The following is a 12,940-nucleotide window of genomic DNA, read 5'->3' as shown; positions in this document are numbered from 1 at the left end:
TTTTTAGCCGAAATTATGTCATTAATTGTTTATTAGCGAAGCTGAACTCAAAATCATCACTTAAGACTGTCACCATATGGCAGGGAATCTAATGCATCAGATTTTTTTAAAGTGCATCTAAATATTTGCTAGAATGGAAGTTGAAATAGAAATGTTTTTTTTTTTTGCCACTGAAAATTTCAGGTAATATATTTTTTTCTAACTACTTGTTGGTGATTTTTCATATGCATTTTACAGCTCCAAACACTTTGTGAGAGAATATTTGAAATGATGGTCACTGAATGTAAGGATAGGCATCTATTTTTAATGAGCTTGCATTATGTTCATATTGTGTTTTAAAACAATAAAACTTGGCTTCTGGCAGCCGGGAGACATGTAACCCATGTGAGTTACAGTGGAACCCCGTTAAAGCGAGTACGGGCTATAGCGACACCCCCGCTATTATGAGAGATAGCCGATGCACCGTCAATTGACCCTATAATAAGCGTGTTAAAAATTCGTTTTTACGAGACCCTTTCGGTGTTCGGCTGCTCGCCATAGCGAGGGTTTCACCGCCGGAAGACTTTCATCAAGACTCCTTAACCTCTGTAATTTCTAGCGATCTGTTAGAAATGAAGCTAATGGAGTGCTCAGTCTCAAATTTATGTGGTAAACTGTCGTTCGATAAATATAATGATTGACGAAACAATGCTTTGCACGATTTTTATTCAGTGCGGCGCTTATAAATTGTTTGAATAGTTAGTCGTTATTTGAGCGAGGAAATTTAGTGATGCAAAAAAACATCGCCTTTCGTCTGGATTTATGCTTACATTTATCGGATAGATGTTTATCTGTCGCCCCACAACTCCTGTTTCTGTATATCTGTTTGCAAGAGGTATATTGGCTATTATTTGCTCCACCTCCGGTAAAGCGACAATTTGCTATAGCGAGTGTTTATTAGTGCACCGTGGGGTGTCGTTATATCGAGGTTGCACTGTACGTATCCTATCCAAGGCTTTCATTAATATCATCTGTATAAGCTTTAGAATGATATTTCTGTGTGATGAGCGGTCAGTTTGTGAGTGTAGCTCATTATGAGAAGTTTCTTGCACTAAGTGTTTACATGTTTTATTGAATTGTTGAGTGCGTTAAATTTACTGATAATCTGTCTTCCTTTGTATTACAGCTCTCTTTAGAAGCAAGCCAAGCATTCTAGTGCCTTAAAATGAGCTCCCTGCGCCCACCAAGGGCATCCTCACCTAGGTTCATGCCATTTCCTGGCCTTTCTGGTCAAAGGGGTTCATCATTACAAAATCAAGGTAACTAGCATGTGCATATCTTTATCGTCTCAAAGAGGTTTCTGTGTGCCATTCAAAAGGTGTCTTCCCATTTATTGAAAATTCATTTTATCTTTATCCCTTAATCTTTATTTTCAGTCGTTGTTTTCTGTAGATAAGATTTGATAGCTTTATTGTTAATTTTAGAACTAGTTCTATTTTTAAGTCTAATACTATTGATGTGGAATCAAGAAATTTTAATGGCTTGCTAGTTATTCCTGTTGTACAAAATGGCATTCCACTGAAATACATCTACTTTATGCAGTAACATGAGGTCATCAGTAAGTCACGAGTAAAATTATTTTAGAAATGTCCGTTTATAGTTTTTTTGTTGTAATCCCCTGTCGTTTTGTGCAAATTACGGGAATGAAGGTAAATTTTAAACAAGTTAGGTCTTTCATTCTCTTGAGAGCACAGTTGATTAAGGTCGTGTATCATAAGAACTAAAATACAGGAAGTCGCGAAATCCATCCTATACACATTGCTATACTTCCAAACCCACAGACACGTTTCCAATGCATTATACTACCTACATATTTGTAAGTCATTACGCCATGCATTCCAACTTGTTTCACTTTCTTTTGCCCAAATTACTCGTCCAAATAACATGCAAACAAACTTGCGCCGAGAGTGATACAGTCTGCACATTAATTGTCTAATTTACACGAGAATTAAATTCACTTTCACCTACATTTCTCTATCAGAATATCCACATATATCAGCACCCATGAAACAAAGTGATATTTTTTTAGTTTTTTTTTTGCAGTGCCTAGTACCAGATGATGGCTCAGTGAGCCGAAACGCATTGTACGAAGTAAAAAATTTTGTGGAAAAGCGGTACGATCTTTTATTTATTTAAACATTTTATTGGAGCCAAATAATTAATAATTAATAAAAAAAACAGCATCATAACAGATCACAATTCGCGGCCGGAATGACTTTCCGGCACCCCAATCAACTTTTATTCTATCGGAAAGCCTTCCTTGAGTTGATAGGAAGCAGTCTGAAACGCACGGATTGCCTTGCTGATAGTAAGTGACGTAGAATCTGCGTCAAGTCTCCCGAGCCGCTCGGAAAGAGAGACTCTGAAACACCCTCCTGAATGTAATTGAAGGGTGGAAAAAATGGTTTTACTGCTTACTTGAGGAAAATAATTTTAAAAGGATAGAATATTATTAAGTATTTCAATCAATTTTAATTCAAGAACTGTATTTTTTTTTTAAATAATTTGCCCAGTAAAACAGGAGGACCTTAAAAAAGCTCATTTTACATTAGGTTTACTGCCTGTTCATTCCGCAAATGGGTGGAAGAGTCAAGACTTTTGTTCAGGGGAATTGACTGGCATCCCACTGAGTTGTGTCCTAAAATGGGTGATGATAATACTTGGGTTATTCTACAATAAAAGAGAGCTCCTTCTCAGAAAAGCAGAAAAGTTCGCATGGTACTTGTAAATGTTTTCCTTATCAAGTACACTTTGCCCCTGTATCCTATGTGTGAGAGTGAAGAGGGTATTGGGATTATATTTTGATAATATATTATGTGACCAAGCATAGGCGGATCCAGGGGGGGGCACGGGGGCACGTGCCCCCCCATACCCTTAAAAATATGCTAGATTTTTAATACGGTCCCATTATCATTTCGTTCGTTTTGTATAACGAGGTATCCTTGTGCCCCCCCCTGAACAAAATCATGGATACGGCCTTGCTTGTGCCCCTCCCAGAAAGAAATCCTGGATCCGCCCCTGTGACCAAGTATGTAATGAAGTCTGGGAGAAAAGTCTTATAAAAACCACTAGGGGGAGATGGAACAACTCAATTGGCCAGATCATGAAGCATAATGGTAGGAGTACAAGTGTACGGGAGGAAGGGCAGAGGTGGCCCTGAACGAGTTATTTAAGATGGGTTATTAAGGATGTAAAAGAGATTAAATATGTCACCATGAACAGGCTAACAAGCAATACATATCTCAAATGTACTTGATGCTTCCAAAGTCAAGTTTGTGCCATTAGACATACAGTGGATGGGAAGGAAGGCAAAAGATATCCAAAATGCATTTCATGTGCTAAGTTATTAAGGATAAAAAAAAGAAAAGCAAATATGAAAAGGCTAGCGGGTAGGAGAACTTAATGGAGAGCTTTATCTAACCTGTCTTCGAATGGTTGACTGATGATGTTGACATTTATGTGCTAGAATTTTGGCTGAATGTCAGAGGAATGAATGGAATGATGCCTTCATTTTCCCTTTCTCATTACAGGTGGCTATGCGCGCAGTCCTAGTGGGAGTGAGACAGATTCCGTGTCAACTTCCACGGAAAATCTGAGCCATGAAGAGCGGTATGCAATACGGCACACACCACGGCAGGACCCCCAGGGGCAGGAGAACATCGGTCCGGGGATGGCTGGAAGCCATTGCAATGCCGTTGGAGGATCGAATTCTCACAGTCCAATATGTACCTCATCATGCCACAGGTGAGGTTGTTGCAATGTTGAATGGGCTCATTGAACGAATTTTTGTTTAATTATTTATTCAGCGCCAAAAATATCACTGATGCCATTACAGTAGGTTAGTGACAGTAATAAAGCAATGGAGTGAAATCAGATGAAAAGGTGCAGTACCTATTGTTGTAACTATTGCGTGAGTCAGATATGTCAAAGGCTGGGGAAGTGACTGAGAGGGTGTTGAAAAATGGTAAATGATAAAATATGGATCGTTGGGAATTGACGGATAGAATTCAGGTTGATATGAAGTTTCTTTGGTGTGGGTTGTGCAAGCTGGAATGTGCAGTGAAAAGAAGGAAAAGTGATTGGAGCAAGAGAAAGATACATTATTGATTCCGGTTGTTTAAAAAAGAGAACTTTTTTCATTTTACAATCCATCACCTTTAACTTGAGCTCTTTGTTGCAAAAAATTAACATCCTTAACCCTTATGCAAGTGAGTTGTTGATGTCATGAGCTCTTGCCTAGCATGTCTCCTCTTCTCACCTGCTCTTGGGTCTTATGCTAGGCCTCACATGGTTTGTTGTTGATTACTCTTAAGTGAGTAATTCCTCACCTCTGTGATAGGGTTTTTCCGGTCGTGTAAATGAACTAAAACTCTTCTGATGTCTTCAACTAATGAAAAATAGGCAGCAACTTTTGCATTATTTTAAACTTATGAGAAAATGGCCGAATGGGGGAGATTATTCTTTTTTTTATAACGTATATTTTCCTTCCCTCCAGCCAATTTAAAACAAATGAATTATGATTTCACATCCGAGTGAAGCACCCCATTTATCTCTGTTTTGATGTTTGAGGAATTGTCAACCGTGATTTGAATTCTAAGCTGAATAATATCCTAACAGAAACTAAATGAGAAGCCATAATTCTTAGCAGTAGTTAATTTTTTATGGGGCACTTCCAATTTTGTTGTATTCTATGCAATGGATTCTAATAATGTATATATAATTTCTTCTTTCTAAGTTTTTATGTAGACCTATCTAGAATTTGATTCTTGCAATTGGTTCCATGGGTTGTGGTATGATGTAGTCTTCTACTAAGACCTCTATACAAAGATTTCATCAAATGTCTTGGTTGAAAATAGCTCTCAACTCTCCTGTTTTTCCTGTAGGGTGCCTAATATAAGGGATGTGGAGGAGTCGAATCTAGTTTCATACCATCATAGCAAGACAGGGTCGTCTGCTTACCACCAAGGGAAGACGTCCTCTCCTCGCTCTTCCCCCCACTGTGGGGGAGGCCACAATGCGGATGGCGAGAAAAAGCAGTCTGGGAACACAGGCAGGGAGATCACAGAAATCCCTGTTGATTACTTGGACCAATCTCAGGTATATGTGCTCCCCATCTTCCTCTCCCTTTTTTTGCCTTTTTGAAGATTCTTACATGATCTAGAATTTGATAAAAATTAGGTGCATTTAGAATCACAATATGTATGTGTAGGTAATTTTTTTTTTTTATACTATATGGTTGTGAATGCATGTATGAAGCTTTCTTCTTTTCTTACAAAACCAATTTTAAAATTTTTTTAATTGACTGGATTTGGATGTCGCATATTTTATTCATGAATAAATTCAAATCATGTTTTGTGGTATCCCAACATAATGAGAGCCATTGCATTAAATCATTTTGAATCAAATGAAAGAGAATAATTTTGTTATTGAGTTAAATTCTATTCTCATTATCAATGATAGAAGTTGTGAACAATAATGACCTTTCAATTTCATTTTAAAGCAGTTTAGGGACTTGTTCATTGGGGCCATTTTCTCAGATGGGTCCTTGCCATGATTGACTCCAAATGTAATGGAGCGATTTCCTGATTTCGATAAGTCAATAATGAATCCTTCACAATCAAATATTTCTAAAAGAATTGAACATCAAAGATTTTCCAAGATCCAAATCATTTGCACAGCTCTATTCAATTCCATGTTTTCAAGTTACACACTCTCTTGCAACACTATGTTTGACCGCCCCCTTTCTCTCCTAACAACCTGAACATACTTTCTGGCCTCAATGGCCTCGGGGTTTATTCTCAGATTCTAAGCCCACCAACTATGAGTTTACTGGTTCACATCTGCTGACTGTGGGGTTTTTTCACTGCCTATGACATGGATGGTTGTGATTAAATGATAAGGATGACTGGTTGTCCTAATTTTTTCATGTCTAAGAAGGCATGAAAATATTAATCAGTAATAAATGCTTACAAGGAGACGTCGCCAAAGAGATGTTCAGGATCTGGTTGCGGATGTTATTTTCTGAAACTCTATAGGTAAGGTAGAAAAAGTGTCGTGGCTTTCTTCCACATAGGCCCGGGTTCGAGAGGTATTTGCTTGTAAAGATTTCGCGCAGCATGACATTGCTTGAGTAATCGCTATTTCCTAACTACGGCCGATATTTTTTCTCGCTTCTAATTTTTGAAATCACTGTTACATTTTACCCCCTTTCGTTTTATTTAGTTACTTCGCGATTTTTTTAAATTTAATATCAAAAAATGGATTTTAAACGAAACTCCAAATTGTGCCTTACCACGGGAATCAGAGGACGTATACAATTACTTACACGTGAATTTCCGTGTAATATTGGGACTTGCAACCAGGTACTCATTACAGATTAGAGGACTAGCGCCCTGGACCACGCTGCCACGGCCACAATAAGGAGGTGGCTGTTACTCAAGGGATGTCATGCTGCGCGAAATCTTTACAAGCGAATATCTCTCGAACCCGAGCCTATGTGGAAGAAAGCCGTGACACTTTTTCTACCTTACCTATATAGTTTCAGTTAATAACATCCGTATGCAGATCCGGATCATCACTTTGGCGATGTCTCCTTGTTAGTGGAACTCAGCATGCACATTTTCTTCTTTTTTAACCACTGGTGTTCAAACAAGCTCCCTTCACATACACACCACGCGCCTATTAAGTCAGCTTACGGTGTAATATGTAGATATTGATTAATATGAATGGATTTCTGTGAGGAGTGCTCTTGTTGATGAAATATTGCTTACGAAGTTCCATTAATGTTACATGACCTGTTGCTTTACAGGTTTTGAAACACCTGGCGAAGGAAGTGACCAAACCAGGCCGGAAGTCATTAGATCTCTCCCTCTCCTCACCATCGTCTTCCTCAAGTGCCTCTTCATCGCTTTCATCATCAGCCTCGTCTCCTGTGGGTCCATACCCCTCAACTCCTCAGAAAGGAGGCAGCCAGGGTCAGGGGGGAGGGGGACAGCAAAGGAAAGGGGGTAGCCCATCAGTGGGCAGTGGGGGGCGAGGAAAGAGCCGCAGGGGGAGCTCTTCGGGTGACCTCCCCTTCCATGGCAGACTCCACACATCATGCTCACAGCCAGACCTCTCACGCATTGCGAACGTGGCGGGGAGGACGCGGGATGCAGCCATACTCAAAGGCATTGCAACAAACCCCAGGTATGCTTTATTTTGGGTCTGAAGGTTATTTAATTCTCAGTGCATTTTACTGCTGATGGGGAGAGCCCAATATGCTTAGCATTAGCTTTTAGCACAGTTATGTTTTATTATTTCATTCATTAAAGGAACCTTAGAAAAGCTCTTTTCAAGTTAACTCTGGGATTTACCTGTCAGGGAAAATAGACAAATGTTGCCTTTATTAGTACCAGCCACCTGCCCCTCATATGATGCTTCTGCTGACGCATCCTCAGATGGCACAGGTTTATCTTAAAATTTTGCTCAATTTGATAACACAGCAAATACAGATCAAATGATATGCTCATCTATTCCGCCTGTCTCTGATATTTTTTTTTTTGGTGGAAGTCTGTGATAAGTTTTTCAGCTATACTAGGCGTACTAGTCTTGTTTTGGTCATGAAGTTAGCACAAAGCAAATATCTTTGGGTAATGGGTAATTAAACAAGGTATGCCTAGTATTAAAGTCCTGAAGTGGATCGGAACCCAGCCCAGGATAAAATTTTATAATTATCTCTCATGATTAACTCCCGATTACTTTTCAACTGGACTAATCTAGATTCAGTGACCACTGGATATATCCTAGGCTAGTGTTGTTCATTGTGCTGATATATCCTCTGGATGTGTTCTTCCAGGCCAAGAACAAAAGCTCGTGATATGCTGGAATGGAGGCTGGGTCTTGTAACATCAAACTCTGGAAGTAGTCGGAAGACGGGTTCTCCAATATGGCCCCAGCTGGAAATGATTGAGATACTTGCTCAGGAAAACTCAGAATTAAAGCTGGAACTGGAGGCTTGCTTCCAGAAGGTGGCCAAATCTCAAAAGGTGATGTCATGAATTAGTTGACAGTAAAAGTTGCTCACATCCCTTTTGCAATAAGCTCTCATTTTCTAGTCATTTGCCTATTTGACTAGAGACCAGTATTTTGGTTGTGAATTCAGTGTTAATTGTGGTGTTGATGTTCTTTATGAGTAAGTTATTAAAGTAATATTTTTTTAAATTTGGTAACTTGTTCTCTACCCCTTGTTTTTCGTGATATTTATTTAAGATTAAAAATAACAGAAATAGTAAGAATCGACAAAATCTGTGTACGATGGTAAAAAATGTTAAATGCTATATGAATGGTTGTTATCAATTCTTTACTACCCCACTGGAATCGAGACCTTGTAATATAGAGATGGGTCAAAAAGAACCGAACTGCCAAAACGAACTGTTCACTGAAATGAACCGGTTCGAAAATGAACCATTCTCTAAAACACCCTGTTCACTGTTCATGTCGGCACTGCACAATTGCGGCATACTCGGTACAGTAGGTATGATCATCAAGAGGCATTTTGAACTGCAGCTTACTCGAGCAAGTGCGTTGTGGGTACAACAGATGGCGGTTACGACGGAGGCCATCCAAGGCCGCCGAAGTGCGTCGTAGATGACCGAGCCCCTCCCCTTCTTTCTCTACTATTCCCCTCCGTCGACGAAAACGAACAGTTCGCCACTGAACAGTTCGTTCTAACTAATATTTGAACTGATATTTAAAATATCAGTTCATTCGAACCGTTCGTTCTAACTAATATTTGAACTGATATTTAAAATATCAGTTCATTCGAACCGTTCGACATAACTAATATTTGAACTGATATTTAAAATATCAGTTCTTTCAAACCGTTCGAAATATTAGATTAAATATTAGTTTCCTCGGGGCGTTCAGTTGGGATATCGCGTTCATTTTGATTTCGTTTTTTGAACATTTGTGGATTTGTGGATGCATCTCCAAAAATATTGTTTAAAACGCGATTCATGAACTTAGAAAACGATTGAACTCATGATTGTGGAACATTTTTTTCGGCCCCTTTACCAAGATGATCTTTGGACTTAGTTTTTGGCGCCTACGATGAAATTTTTTAATGTGGATGCATCTCCAAAAATATTGTTTAAAACGCGATTCATGAACTTAGGAAACGATTGAACTCATGATTGTGGAACATTTTTTTGGTCCCTTTACCAAGATGATCTTTGGACTTAGTTTTTGGCGCCTACGATGAAATTTTTTAATGTGGATGCATCTCCAAAAATATTGTTTAGAACGCGATTCTTGCTCGAAATTACCATAACACTCTCCACAAGCCTTACGATACCACACTAAGCTTTCATGTACTCTAAACGCATGATAAACAATATTTTCTACCGAATGACCCTACCTGTTCACTATGAACCGATATTTTGAACTGTTCTTTTTACTGAACAGGATCAAAGTGAACGGTTCATAAAAATGAACAGTTTAACCCACCTCTATTGTAATGCATGTAATCTAGCCTTTAATTGATCTTCAAATGAATAGGTATGTTAGCTTAAAAGATTTAGTTATGTCTGTTATTTTCAATGTTGGTAGTGGTATTGAACATTAGGGTGCGTTGACACCTAGGTCATTATGCACCACCACTACTTAGTCATTTGATTCAAGTCGTATGTTAGAAGGATCGTCACTGCAAAAGTTATTTACATAAATTATTAACTTTATTAAATAGACATTATTTATTAAAATTTAAATTTAAAGTTTAAATGTAATTGTAATGTAATCCAGTAATCTCCAAAATATAAATGGAAACTAGTTCAAACTTGTGAAGATCCAATCTATTTTCGAGTATTTTTCCTACCGATTGACTAAATGATCCCACGAGCTTCTTAGGTCGCTTTTGTGTAGGACATTCTTTTACTCTGTGTGGTGATAATTTGCTTTCAATGTGTCACAAGATATAATTTCGGTCTCCTCCATTTGTAGTTGGAGCAGGAGGTGAGCAAAGTGCATCGATCTCACCAGGAGCTCATTGAGTCAACCGATCGGAGAGAGCGTTTGGAACGAGCTGCTCGAATGCGACTCCAAGAAGATATTCGCCGGTTACAGGTATGCTAGTCCTTTTCATTTAGTGAAATTGATGCTTCCCTTTAGTTTTCTTATTATATGAACTTTGTCCTGCTTTTTTTAATAATGTGATTCAGAGGAAGAAGTCTTGTTGAAATTGAGAAAGATGTCAATTTGGATACATGAATCTATTAGATGCAACTCTGGGTGTAACTTCCTTGAAAGGAATTGCTTTCTTTAATGGAAACAGTGGAGTGTTTTTAACTAAAAGTGGATATCCAAGCAAGATATTTCCTCTATTCTTCAAATTCCTTGCCCTTTCCCCATCATTAAAATTGGAAGATACACCTTTACTTCAACATCAAATTAATACATAAATCGCTAGCACATTTGTTCTGGGTAAGTCCTTATGAAGAAAAATCATGGGCAAAAATGGGTATGAATGAGCACCACTTTTCACCATTACAGGACTCCCCTTGTTTCCTTGCGTGTTGAACAAGGATTGTTGCCCACCAATACATAACCCACATTGTTTTCTGTTGTTGTCAACAAGAATTGTTTCAAAATGTCAGTGAATATGTTAATTTCAATTCCTTCTCCATTTCTGTTGATGATCAGGAGATGAACCGCAGTTTGTCATCCAAGTTGTCGATGCTGATGGCAGGAGGGGCGGGAGGTCAGGGTGGTGGGAACGACCAGGCATCATCAGCGAGTGTTTCCCTTGAGGTATCTTCTCTCAGAAAGGAGTTGGCTGAAAGGGATTTACTTCTGGCTCAATTAGTCACCTCAAGTGAGTAGTTAATCGTACTCTTATCTTAGACTAGAATGAATTATGTGGTTTTGGGCTTAGCATAATGATATTTAATCATAATGGCATGAAAAATACCGTATATGTCTGAATATAGTCCCCCCTTTTTTTCCAAAAATACCTGTGGTAAAAGTAAAGGGGGAACTATATTCAAACCCATTTTTTTAACTTTTCCCGAAACTGAAGCGTCAAAATTATGGGGGGGGGACTATATTCAGAGGGGGACTATATTCGGAGAAATACGGTATTGTGAATTTCTCAGTTGATACAATCTGATTACGTCTTCAAAATAAATTTTCTCCTTAAGTTCAAACTTGTGTATTACATTGGGGTAATTGCATATATACTTAATAATCTACTCAAAAGATTCCTTATGGTCAGATTTTATGAATTTTCAAGCTGCTTAGTGACCTAGAAAGCCAGTTTTCTGTAGCTTGATTCCCAGTCAGGAAGACTTTTTCATTGTGGGAAATAATGCTAATTTCACTGTTAGGTTGGAAATATGTCACATCATAGATTCTGTTTTATTGTTACTCTTGCACAATTAGTGAGTCTTTTCTTTTTTTCAGACAAAGAATTGGCTGCGTGTAAGGAGCGCCAGGAGATAGAGCTGGCTGCTCAGAGGGCGACACTTCAAGAGCAGAGGACGCACATCGACATCCTCGACACTGCCCTCACTAATGCCCAGGGCAACGTCGTCAGGCTAGAAGAAGAGGTAAGCACATATTGATGATCATCTTAGAGTGGGGGAGAAGAGATACTTTCTCAGTCTAATAAGGCCACTTATTGTAATTATTAAAGCGTTAAGAGTAACATGGCAGTTATTATTCAACCATAGCTAGCTTATTCTATGGGTGAGGATCTATAAGTTGACAATTGGGGCTGATCAGTGCCATCAGAGAGTTTGGACTGGTAACTAAATTCCTATGTAATGCACAGGTGAGAGAATTCAATATTATATGCATTTTTCTGTGAGGTTCTTCGTTTTTTTCATACTTAATCTTAATCCAATTTTTTTACCCATCTGTTATTGATACCATCCTTATAAATAGCTGGTTTTTTTTTTCGGCGTACTCTCACAGCAGAACATTGGGTGCACTTCAAACTTGTACAGGCTGCATATCAAATATTAATTAGTACATACAGGGTGTAGGGCAGCATACATTGATATTATACTTATTAATAGGCAATCTCAAGCAATCTTCAGTCAATTCAAATAGGTGCTAATTTTCAGCTGAACACAGTATGATTGCTCACCGGATAGTCAACATGTTATGATATTTTTCACCAAAGGTATAGCAAACTCCCAATTATCCGGGCTAATGATGGGGAGAGGCAGCATGAGTAATTGGAAAACACGAATAATCCAAACTTTGACTATAATTTCTCATAATTTTCATAATTTACGTAAACCAAACATTATTTTATTGTTAACACTCACTGGTTGTTATTTTAGATTGCTTTCCGGAATCATTAAGAACTTTCTTTTCCCGATTGCGATCTTTTTAGTGGCAATAACGTGATATTACTCATGTTCCTACTTCTCCGTGTAATATCTGGTTTTCAAAAATGGCTGCGAGATCACGAATTCAGAAAAGTGGTTTGCATGAATGCTTTGAAACCACTGTGTAAAGTTGACAACTACACCTCTCACTCAGGCACCACCCTTTATGGTCGCGTCTCGTAGGAGTTGCCCGGAATGCAACTGCTGCGGGACGCAGATCCATGATCACTTAGCGCCATCACAAACCAAGATGTTTGGAAAAAAGGAGCACAGAACTCCTATGAAGAAAACAGGCACGCGATCACACCTTCGTGCAGAAACAGTTATAGGAAACCAGGACTTATGGCAAATCGCCTTTGCCGGCGGTTGCCTGGCCATGACTCATACTATCTATACTTCCACTTACCCCGCTGCCTTCACTTCTTTTACTCCCTTCCTCTCCAGTTTGACTTTGACTAGTCAAGGCATAACCATGCCCGTTTGGGACAAAATTTCTGGTTCCCTTGGGCTGTATTTAACCGCATGCAAGG

General features: G+C 38.7%; 1 protein-coding gene across 3 annotated transcripts in view; it reads left to right on the top strand.

Moving 5' to 3' along the window:
- Nucleotides 1-12,940, top strand: part of LOC124163899 (angiomotin-like protein 2) — a 29,634-nt gene that overhangs the window by 1,879 nt on the left and 14,815 nt on the right. For all 3 annotated transcript variants that reach the window (XM_046541011.1, XM_046541010.1, XM_046541012.1), the window contains exons 2-9: nucleotides 1,166-1,298; nucleotides 3,570-3,783; nucleotides 4,923-5,136; nucleotides 6,848-7,227; nucleotides 7,877-8,066; nucleotides 10,018-10,140; nucleotides 10,717-10,888; nucleotides 11,476-11,621. In XM_046541011.1, coding sequence (XP_046396967.1) covers nucleotides 1,205-1,298; nucleotides 3,570-3,783; nucleotides 4,923-5,136; nucleotides 6,848-7,227; nucleotides 7,877-8,066; nucleotides 10,018-10,140; nucleotides 10,717-10,888; nucleotides 11,476-11,621 — 1,533 coding nt within the window. In that variant the 5' untranslated portion in view covers nucleotides 1,166-1,204. The remainder of the gene's footprint in view (nucleotides 1-1,165; nucleotides 1,299-3,569; nucleotides 3,784-4,922; nucleotides 5,137-6,847; nucleotides 7,228-7,876; nucleotides 8,067-10,017; nucleotides 10,141-10,716; nucleotides 10,889-11,475; nucleotides 11,622-12,940) is intronic.

This window comes from Ischnura elegans, chromosome 8 (genome assembly GCF_921293095.1).
Source record: "Ischnura elegans chromosome 8, ioIscEleg1.1, whole genome shotgun sequence".
NCBI lineage: Eukaryota > Metazoa > Arthropoda > Insecta > Odonata > Coenagrionidae > Ischnura > Ischnura elegans.
Note: the sequence above shows the minus strand (reverse complement) of the source record. Positions and strands in the feature narration are given on the sequence as shown.